This window comes from Alnus glutinosa, chromosome 7 (genome assembly GCF_958979055.1).
Source record: "Alnus glutinosa chromosome 7, dhAlnGlut1.1, whole genome shotgun sequence".
NCBI lineage: Eukaryota > Viridiplantae > Streptophyta > Magnoliopsida > Fagales > Betulaceae > Alnus > Alnus glutinosa.
The window spans coordinates 6491449-6501991 of NC_084892.1; the positions used below are offsets into that span (position 1 = coordinate 6491449).

General features: G+C 37.6%; 2 protein-coding genes across 6 annotated transcripts; both read right to left on the reverse strand.

Annotated features, from left to right (window-relative positions):
- Positions 1–2303, reverse strand: LOC133873585 (uncharacterized). 3 transcript variants are annotated; one of them, XR_009901132.1, is made up of 3 exons: positions 2119–2284; positions 1495–2029; positions 1–319 (listed from the first exon to the last, which is right to left on the reverse strand). XR_009901132.1 is itself a non-coding variant. In XM_062311318.1 (2 exons), exons 1-2 carry the CDS (start codon positions 1792–1794, stop codon positions 167–169), a joined length of 345 nt encoding a protein of 114 aa, XP_062167302.1. In that variant the 5' UTR covers positions 1795–2283; the 3' UTR covers positions 1–166. The 3 variants fall into 3 exon arrangements, 1 of the variants encoding a protein (XP_062167302.1); XR_009901131.1 differs by having other exon boundaries at positions 1495–2303; XM_062311318.1 differs by having other exon boundaries at positions 1603–2283.
- Positions 2304–6192: 3889 nt separating this feature from the next.
- Positions 6193–10543, reverse strand: LOC133873613 (G-type lectin S-receptor-like serine/threonine-protein kinase SD3-1). 3 transcript variants are annotated; one of them, XM_062311342.1, is made up of 3 exons: positions 10466–10543; positions 9095–9224; positions 6193–8726 (listed from the first exon to the last, which is right to left on the reverse strand). In XM_062311342.1, the coding sequence occupies exon 3, from the start codon at positions 8722–8724 to the stop codon at positions 6430–6432; it is 2295 nt and encodes a 764-aa protein (XP_062167326.1). In that variant the 5' UTR covers positions 8725–8726; positions 9095–9224; positions 10466–10543; the 3' UTR covers positions 6193–6429. The 3 variants fall into 3 exon arrangements, with proteins under 3 accessions (XP_062167326.1, XP_062167327.1, XP_062167325.1); XM_062311343.1 differs by having other exon boundaries at positions 10521–10539; XM_062311341.1 differs by lacking the exon at positions 10466–10543 and adding an exon at positions 9624–9732.

Here is a 10543-nt window from a genome sequence, read left to right on the forward strand (position 1 = left end):
AATATTATAATGACAGATGTTTGAGCCACTCTTTAATAATAAAGCACTCCTAACAAAGAAAAGATGGCTGATTTAGCTAAAAAGCCATAAAAAGTATAGTAAAATATGCAAATTTAACAGACAGACTTTCAAAAACTACTATAAAAAAAGAGAAGAAAAAAAAAAACTACAGAAAACACCAAACACAAGCCGACGTTGAAAAATTGCGCATGTCTTGCATGAATCGGCGGAAAAACATAGATTTGACCTCAAAAGTAGATGTAGAAGAAGAAAGTTCAGCCAAACTTTCGCCAATGACACGGACAGAGATGCCGCTTCCCTACGAGACGTCTTGTGTTAGCCTTCCTGCCCATGAAGAAACCAAAAACAAGAAAAAATACAAAGCTCCATAGCCCTAGAATGACTAGGAGACCCAAAGCTCCATAGCTCTAGAAGGATTAAGAGAACAAAAGTTTCATAGCGTTATAAGGACTAAGAGAACGAAAGCTTTATTGGATCTAAGATAGGAGGAAAACAAAAAACCTTCATAACCTTAGAAGGACTAGGAGGGAAGTACCATTGGGGGGAGGGAGGCTTGAGCCTCCCTCCTCCTCAAATACCTCTCTTCTTTTTTTTCTTTTTTTCTCTCTAGGGCCGGCTCGATCTCCTCTCCAATTTTTTTTTTTTTTTAACTCAATCCTACTCCAAGTTGAATTGGGGTAGAAGTTCCAATCTGGGTCCAATAAGGACTCCTTGAAGAATCTGGTCAACAGTCCAACTCCCAATTAAATAAGGATAGGACTCCCAAACCAAATCAAACTCTAAGCACTCATAATTTAAGTGGAAATAATAAACCTAATTCAGGTTTAACTCTACTTTTTTGCCTATAATTAATAGGCTCATACCCCACATAACTCTCAAATTTACAAAGCTCTTATTCATAAAAAAGAAAAAAGAAAATGAAGCTCTTGAAATGGTGTTGATGGCCATGATATGTCTACCAAAGATGTAGGAGGGCATGCATGGTGACGATGAAATAAATAGCGACCATATATATTATTCCACGTGCGCTTGATGGCTCACATATATATAACTACAAGCAAAGTAACATGGCATGGAAAATCTGGATCATCACAATTATATATATTTCACGTCTTTTGATTAAAAGTATCACTATCAAAGGGAAAAGGTGGAGGGAAGTGCAAAAGAAGAACATTCAATCAACAGCTCACATTCGAAAGTAACTTTTCTTCCACTATTTTGTTATTTTTTTCATTTTTCTTTTCTGGGGTTGACCCAAATCAAAGTTCAAATTCAATGAAAAATCTGATTCTATGAAGCTAAAAAAACACTAGAAAAAAGAGAGCTAAAACTGCATGCATTTTCCATTAATCATTCAAAGGATGATCATCGATCTCATAATCAGTAAACTCTAAAGTGATCATATATATATATATATATAACCAAACACCGATCTCCGATCCAAAGTTTACATATATAGATCGAGCAACGTACTCAGGCGGGGATATTCTGAAATGCCAAGAAGAAGAAAAGCTCTATATCCGGAGGAGCAAAGAAGTTCATAGGAGACAAATTTGACACGCAGCTTGAACTACTACTTACTCTTCTCTTCTTTGGAGGCGGCGGACAAGATGACATCTCCGGTATTCTGAATCTCTGAGCCTTTGGAGTGGAACACCCAGTAGTGACTAAAATGTCTTCAGTACCATTGTTGTTATGATCCTCATGGCCATTGATGATGTCCCATGATTCTTTGAAGCTTGAAGCAGTACTTGAAGTACTAGATGGAGCCATTTGAAGTGCTTGATGAAACAGCTCTCGGGCTTCAGATTTATCGAGAGAGAAAAGAGAGCTGAAAAAGTTGTACCTGCTATTGTAAAGTTGATATAGAAAATGACCCCTTTTTGGCTTCTACTAAAACTCAGCTAGTGTAAGCATAGACACCAACAAGTCACTAATTAACACTTCAAAGCTGGCAAAAATCTTCTAAAACATGCACCCATTTTGACTATTTGAATATCAGAAGTTTCTGCCAAATATCATGTAAATCCAAAAATTAGCTACGTGAGTGAGAACAACTGCTACCACTAGAAGATAAATTTTATTCAAAAGCCCTACCAAATCCTGATAAGATTGAAGCTTTTTTGATAACCGAGTAACGTAACCCTTTAGATTAGAAGATCCTAAACATGCATCATGAACCAACTTCCCGGCCTTCTACTTCTTGGAAGCACCAGCCTACATACAATAGCTCGATCTCTTTATACATGGAGAGAGAGAGAGGGGGGGAGGCTTGCACTTTAATTATATAATTTCTTTTTTCTTAGTAGGGTTCATAACTTTAAATCAAGTGTATAGTCTAAATATATACATAGATGCATGAATGACCAATCAGAATAGGTGGAATCTGCCAAAAGAAAAGTTTCTGCTTTGCAACATGTCATAATTATGCTGTGGGCAGAAGCTTTTTTCAATATTTTGATACATAATAATATACCTGTTCAACTCTGAAAGGCACAATCATAAGCGGGGGGAAAAAGCAAAACAGTATAGCAGAGCCCACTGGGAGGATATGCCCACAAGCCTATGTCAGTATGACAATCAATTGCAATAATATCTTTATTAAAAGCTAATTTTTTCATTCTATATATTAATTTATTTTGGAGAAGAGCTTTAATTTAGGTTTTGAAACGCTGGGATAATCATGGAAGAATATTGTGAGAATTTAAAGATGCTTATTATTGTAGATGTAATCATTGTTTGTTCATATTAAATGCCTTCAAATAATTAACTTCAAGATGCCGATTGAATTATAGTACTTATTCTTCCTATTTTGAATGTCTTGGTATCAAATGAAAGGTAACAGAAGAAATATATATATATTTTTTCTTTTTTTAAAAAAAAATACTGTTTACTTTATATTAGAGATAAGGTGATTTTTAATTTTAAAAAAATATTCTCTAGCTCTTTAAAAAAAAGTGTAGAATATATATCGAAGAAGTTGCAATTTTGATTAATGTTAAAAATTGCACACCTGGCCTACCAACGATGATGATGGTTTAGTGGCTTCAAGGAAATCCTAAAAGTGGTTGGACATTTATTAGGGTAAGAGTTCGGCTCTCTCGAAATGAGAATCTTCAATCCTATTAGTATTTACTACATTGAATCCTACTCATGTCATGATAAGGTTGGGTTAAGCTCTCAGCAAGCCAGTGTTATATACAGTTGGTCTCATCCACTTACCTTTTTTGCTTAGAAAAAAAAAAATGAAATTCAATTTACTAGAATATGAAAATATGCTCTAGCACAATAAACTTACATGGATAATATAATGCCATGACAGGGACTACATATATATTTACATGCATCGTATCCCTCCAGAAGGCAATTGACTGGCTCTACCAACTAACAAATTATCTAAAAAAAAAAAAAAGAGTAAATATATCACTAGTGAAACACAATTCACAAAATAAATAAATAAATAATTACCAAACAATATTAGCAAAGTTCCATCGCACTATGGAGTATGAACGTTGAAGTAAAGCTATTTCTGATATTTGATCAATAAATTAGCTATCTAATCATCTTAGGTCATCTCCAGCAGTTGGAGTTAAAATAGTTACTCAAAAAGTATCAATCTCTACTTTAACTACTGTTTTTCCTATATTCTCTCCAACAGATTTGCTATTCAACTCTCTACTTACATTTAAATATTATTTCCTATTCTTTTTTTATTATATATTTTTTTTTATTCTTTTATTCTCCTCATTTTCCCTTTCCGATCTCTCTTTCTTGTTCTTCCTTTCTCTTTTCGTCTGAAACACACTGAGAGAGAGATCGAGGGATTTAGGATGAGACCCATGAGAGGAGAGCCGAAGATGGAGAGATCTGAGAGGCCGAGACTGATCCGAGAGAGAACCGCTGAACTCGATGAACCGAGACGAAACCCATCAACCCAATCCTCCATGAGTCGAGCTCTGGTGGCCTGAGACGAGTTCCGGTTGAGCTAGGCTCAGATTCAGCAGAGTCAGAGGTGATTTCCAGTGATTATGAGCGATTTCCGAGAGAGAACCACTGAACTCGACGAACCCAGACGAAACCCATCAACCCAATCCTTCATGAGTCGAGCTCCGGTGGCCTGAGACGAGTTCCGGTTGAGCTAGGCGCGGATCCGGCCGAGTCAGAGGTGATTTTCGACGACTGGTAAAATAGGTTGATGATTTTGGTTGATGGTTTTTAGTTGAACCCATCTGATTTTGAAGCTTGAATGTGTCTCCCCTGTTTCAGTTATATGTAGGGGTGGACATGGGGCGGGGTGGGGCGGGGTGGACATGGGGCGGGTTTCCGCATTTTTTGGCCCCGCCCCGCACCTTTGCGGGTTTGAAATTTCCAACCCGCAAACCACACTTATTAAAGAGTAACCGTGCGGGGCGGTTCACTGCGGGGCGGGTTCGCACGGGGCGGGGATTGCAGGGATTGCGGGGCGGGGCGGGGCGGGTATTTTGAGTGGCATTTACGTAATTTTGATTTTATTTTGTAAAAAATAAAAAATTCAAAAAAAATACTGGTTTTTTAAATAAAAAATTAAATTCATATTTCCATTCAAGAACATTTTTCATGGATTAGTTTTTTAAACTAAAAGTCCTATTAATTATAAGATAAAATTCTAAGAAACATGATTTCTATTTTCTCCCATCAACAAAGCATAATGAATAAATGACAAGAATAAAAAGCTATAATATTTCACTATTCTATGTCATCAATTTTCTTGTCTTTTCCAAAAGTAATGAAAAGATTATTTCAAATAACAATATAATAAAAATGTGTACACTTTAACATCCCATGAAATTGAACCATAAAAATTGTATTTCTCACATAATGAAATGAGTCCACTAGTTAGTAAACAACTAAACATGCAAAAATATAACAGTCCATTGGTTAATAAACATGCAAAAATATAATAGTGAACCAAAACAATTTAAAACAAAAGGAAAAAAATGAAGAAGATGAAGAGAAAGAGAGAGATTCCCTCTTCTAGCCTTCTAGTTTTCTTTCTTTCCCCCCCCTTTTTTTTTTTTTTCTTTTTTCTTTTTTTTTTTTTCTCCTCCTTTGTGCGGGGCGGGGCGGGGCGGGGCGGGGACCCGCTTTTTTTAAAAGTCTAAACCCGCAACCTGCCCCGCCCCGCATAAATTTCTCAAATTAGGATCCTAACCCGCAAAAAATCTCGAAAATCCGGTCCTCCGAGGGGCGGGGTGGGGCGGGTGCTGCGGGGTGGGGCGGGTGCTGCAGGTTTTGCACACCCCTAGTTATATGTATCACAGCTAAAGCTATATTTATGGTTGATTTTGATGATTTTGGTTAGTTGTTCATGATCGATTTTGGTTGATTGTTCATGATTTTTGGTTGGTTGTTCATGGTCGATTTTGGTTGGTTGTTCATGGCCGGCAGAGAGGGACGGAGAGTGGGAAAGAAAAAATATTAATAAAAAAAAGTGTAAACAGATGAATAGTGAATAGCCAGTGTTGAATATTCATTGTTAAGAAAAAAAGCTTAAAGAAGTTATTTTGCTGGATTGAAAAAAATAGCAAAAAAAATCAAATTTAACTATTCTGATTAAAATAGCAACTCTGTTGGATGCCCTTAATATAATCCTTGATGAGCAGCAAATAGGTGTTCCTTCTAGGCACTTTGTGTTCCAAATTGTGGAGATTCTCCAATGATGTCTCCCCAGTCCCCACAATCATGCAAACTGCAGAGAATCCAAAGTAAAGCAATTGTAACGGCAACCCGTGAATATTATTCAACTTAACATCGTATAAAAACAGTGGTAGAATATTAATTAAGTGATTAAATTATATGTTTGTACTTAAATAAGTGATAATTTATTATTACTATTCAAAAATTCCATGAACATGGCACATAGAATTGCTAAGCTTATTAATTTTGAATGTAACACTGAACAGCGAAGGGATGTAGACTTTTTGCCAAGTTAATTGGTAAGAAGGTTTACTAGACAAAAATACAACTTGAATCATTGTTTATTTTAATCCAAAATGCATGAAAAATAGTCAATTAAAAAAAAATAAAAAATTGCAGAGTCCTTAATGTGTTCTCAAAGTACGTGGAGGCAGAAATAGCCATCAGCTGTCATCAGCAAAAATATTTTAAAATTGGAGGACAACACTATGCCCAAAACCAGGAAGAGAAACCCTCTATTGCAAAGGTAGTGGTGACAGATACAATTTCTATATTGAAACATTCCGATCTACGTTCTTGGAACAAAGAGAGTGAGAAAATTCTACTGAACACAGCTACAGACCAAGTTGTCATCTTCCTGCATGTTAGTCCTAACTTTACATGGTAAATGGAATTAAAACAAATACAACAAATAACCCACAAAATTCAACTGGGTTCTTTTGATTCCAAGCATTACTCCAATGACTCTTCCTCTGCTTCTTCTGGTGGCCGTTGGCAGGAAAATGGAGGTGGCGGAGGATCAACTGTCAATGTGCCTTCCAACACCTTCACCACCTCCCCCATAGAAGGCCTCATATGTTCGTTGCTTTGAAGACACCAAAATGCGATTCTCAATGCACGCTCCAGCTCCTCCAAATTTTCCCCACCTTTTACATCAATGGCTTTATCTACTACATTCTCTGCCTGCCCCTCCATCCATTCCTTATAAGCCCACTCACAAAGGTCCCCAACATCTTGACACCCACTGATCAATCTCAACACCATCTCGCCAAAATCCTTCACATCCTTTTCTGCAGAAAATCCATTGCCTGATGATGCCTCACTGTTTACTCTCCAAAGCCCAAATTCAGTCACCTTGGCCTCTAAATTTTCATCCAAGACAACATTTTCACATTTCAAATTCCCATGGCTTACAAACTCCCTACACCCTGTGTGCAAATAACAAACAGCCCTTGCCACGCTTAAGCATATGTCAGCTCTCTTTCTCCAGGCCAGCCTCTTGCTCAATTTAGAATCCTCAACATATTTCTCCACAGAACCATTCTTTGCATATTCATAAACCAAAAATCTGTGACTTGATTCACAACAGTAGCCCTCCAACCTCACAAGATTTTTGTGGTGAATGCTTCCTATTTTTGAAACTACGCTACGAAACTTCCTTTCTTCTATGTTTGCTTTCAGGTCTTTGATTGCAACTGGCTCGTTGTTGGGTAGCGCACCTTTGAACATCTTCGGTCCTATTTGGTGCTTGAAATTCTCTGTAATGTCCTTGACTTCAGAGAAGGATAACACAATTAAACCCCTTGAGTTATAGCCTGTGTAAGCTAAAGTTGCTTTCGTCCGAATACTGGTTCTTCTTCGGTAGATGCAGAAACCAATTCCCAACTGAATTACAATAAGCAAAGCAAATGTGCCTGAGGCTACTCCAGTTAGACAAGGGATGCAATACTTATAAGACTGTATGGGTTGAGAACGTGCAGGGGAGGTTACATTGAGATCGAGATTGGGATTAACAGCTAATGGATCTGAACATGTCTTGACAAAAGATACTGAACTTAGGTCTGAATACCCAGTGACATACAGAGTTTTCTTCAGTCGGCACTGTGGAGTTCCATCATTTGTGAATGTTGCAACTGTACAGTTTGGATCATTCAGGCACAAGCTTTTGCATTGTTGTAAACTAGTTTGGATAACTGAATCCTCTGGTGGGTATATCCCATATAGATAGGTGTGCTTATACATCATCATATTGGAATTTGATTTGCACTCCTGCCTATACGGAACCAAACATCTTGAGTTAGAGTCTGTTGTTACCTTAAACGGACATTTGCACTCAGACCTTGTTGCAGTGAAGAGACAAATGCCACATTGTCCACAGGTTGCAAAGACCTTGCACTGATTCTCAACAGCTTGCCAGACCGACCTCCAAGCCTGTGATGCTTCTACCCATGAGTATAACCGGAGATTACCATCAACGTCCAACCTAAGAAATCGGTACCTTACAGAGTCATTATGATCTTGTGCAAACACCGACCAAACAGGTTTCAATTTTTGGTAGCGGAGTTGCAGTGCTCCATTAGAGGTAAGGAAAGCAGTGATGTTTGAACTAATGGGGTTTCCACTTGTCCAGTAGATAACATGACTTTCCCACCTTAGTTGTAACTGACCTGAAGAAGCATTCACATAAAGAGTAAAGTAACTAGACATAGAATTCCTGCTGGCAGCTCGAAGCATTTGAATAACAGATAAGGTCTGTCCTGGAAGAAGCGTGTCAGATGGAGTATTGAAACTTTGCCAAACAACATCTTTCTTATTGTTTAGCAGAACAAGATTTCCATCATCACGAAGATCAGCCGAAAAAACTGATAAGTTGCCTGTTTCACTAGTCCAAACAATGACTCCCTTAAAGGAATCAAACAAAACCAGTTCTCCTTCCTGGTTGAGCTGAAAATAAGACTCGTTACCGACCGTGACATCAGCTCCAACAACCCAGACAACCTTCCTTTGAGCAACAGCAATGGAATCCGAATTGAAACGGATCCCTATGCTATGCAGGTTAGGTTGGTCCGAACGGTCAAAGAATCCAAGTGCAAAATCACCACTGGGTGAGACCCAAGATTTGTTCTCAGCTACAGCAAGTTGTGAACCCAAGGGAATTTGCCCAACCACAAGGGAATGCAACAAAAACCCAATAGAGATACAAAGCAGGAAAGGCGGCTCAAGCATATACATGTCCTGCTTTAGCATATCTGAATATGTTTAGACATGCACAAAAGAAACAACACTATCAGGTTAACTTCTACTTCTAGTCACAATTCATTTAGACAATGTTAAAACCATCGAACCTAATTTCAAAAATAGTAAAAGAAAGTGGGCAGTGTCAAGGTTTCCAAGGCGACCAAACATTAAGCAGACTATGAGAAAACAAAAATTCAAGACAATGACTACTTCTAGCATGACTAATGGATGCAAAATCAAACACATTGAACAATATTTCAACATTTATTAGGTACAAATAAGTGGGGGTTTTCAAGCTTCAATCTCTGACAAAGAAACATTCAGGATGAAGCAAACCACAAATTTCAAGTGGGGACTAAAAGTATTGAGAGTTTGGTACCTGGAAAAAAGGCGGTCAAAATCCCAGAAATTCAAGAGGGCCGCCGTAGGAAGCCGCCATGACTATCCAAGAAATATCACATGCGCTCTCACTTTTTTGGGCCCAGGACATCATGTTTGACATGTGAGACCTGTGAATGGTGAATAGAATGCCATATGACCAAATCAGACGAGGAATTGGGTTACATAAAAAATGGGCTGTAAAGGAAGAGGATGAAGGAAAAGAGTGTGTCTTTTAGTGGGAGTGCGATTGAGAAAAATGGGTCTGGGATTGAAAACTCAGGCATACATGGGACCCAAAAATTAGGCAATGGGATACACAATCTGGGAGAATGCAATCACTTTCAGAGCTCAAAAGAGTAAGCCCCTTGACAGTGATACTGCAGGCAGACCAGCTTTGAGAGAGAGAGAGAGAGAGAGAGAGGGAGTCGCCGGAGAAGTGGGAGTTACAGTGGAATGAATGGGCACTGTGTGAAAGCTAGTCTTTTGAGTCACGGAATGAATGAAAGGGTTTTGAAGGATCCTTTCACCTTTTTACTTTGTTTATCTTCCCCTACTGGGTGATAAGCCTTTGGAGTCTGGACAAAAGCCTGTCTCGGATTTCGTGAATGTCAGAGGAACATGGAGCCATGGACTGCACTCCTCCAGCAATGCCCCAAGCTTTGTACCGTTTTTATCGGTGAGATTGCTACACATACATTTTTCTTTTTCTTTTTTTCTTTTTTTTTAAAAAAATTATGCAATGGTGGAAATTATCATGAAATGAAATAATAAATAAAAATACACGTAGCATTCAATTGTGATTTTCACTATAACGAACACTTAGGAAGATTTTTCTATGTTGTTAGGGAGAGAGGGGTAAAACACGGGTAAATTTTACAGTAAATCAGTAACTAAATGATGCAAAAAGAGTAGTGAAAGTGATCGGAAATAAAAAAAATTTCTGGTTGAGGTTTGTATGCCCATGCTTGTGGCTAGAAAACAATGCAAAAAAAAAAAAAAAAAAAGTCATATTAGAAAAGAAATGAAATTTTCATATCATAATTGATTTCTCTTCCCCACCATAGGATTTATGTGAGAGGGTAATTATGGAAACAACTATTCATAGTATGGGAATAAATTTAGTTTAATGAAAATTTCGATAGGGTATTAATCATACTTTAACTAACAATAAGGGTAATGAGGAAAATTATAAATATATATATATACATGAAAAAAAGACCAAAAAGAAATTATAAAGAAATTATAGAGGATCCTCTCCACTATCTAGGGGAAAGATCTGGAAACGGAAAAACTTAAAAAGAAAAAAAAAAAAGATAAAGTGACTCATTTTTTGCTAAATTGTAAGCATTTGTGAATCTTGGAAACTGACCAGCTGTTTGGTAGTGGGTTGTGTTGAAGTGAAGAACCATTGCAAGAGAAATCACCTTTTAGAATAATATCATCGACC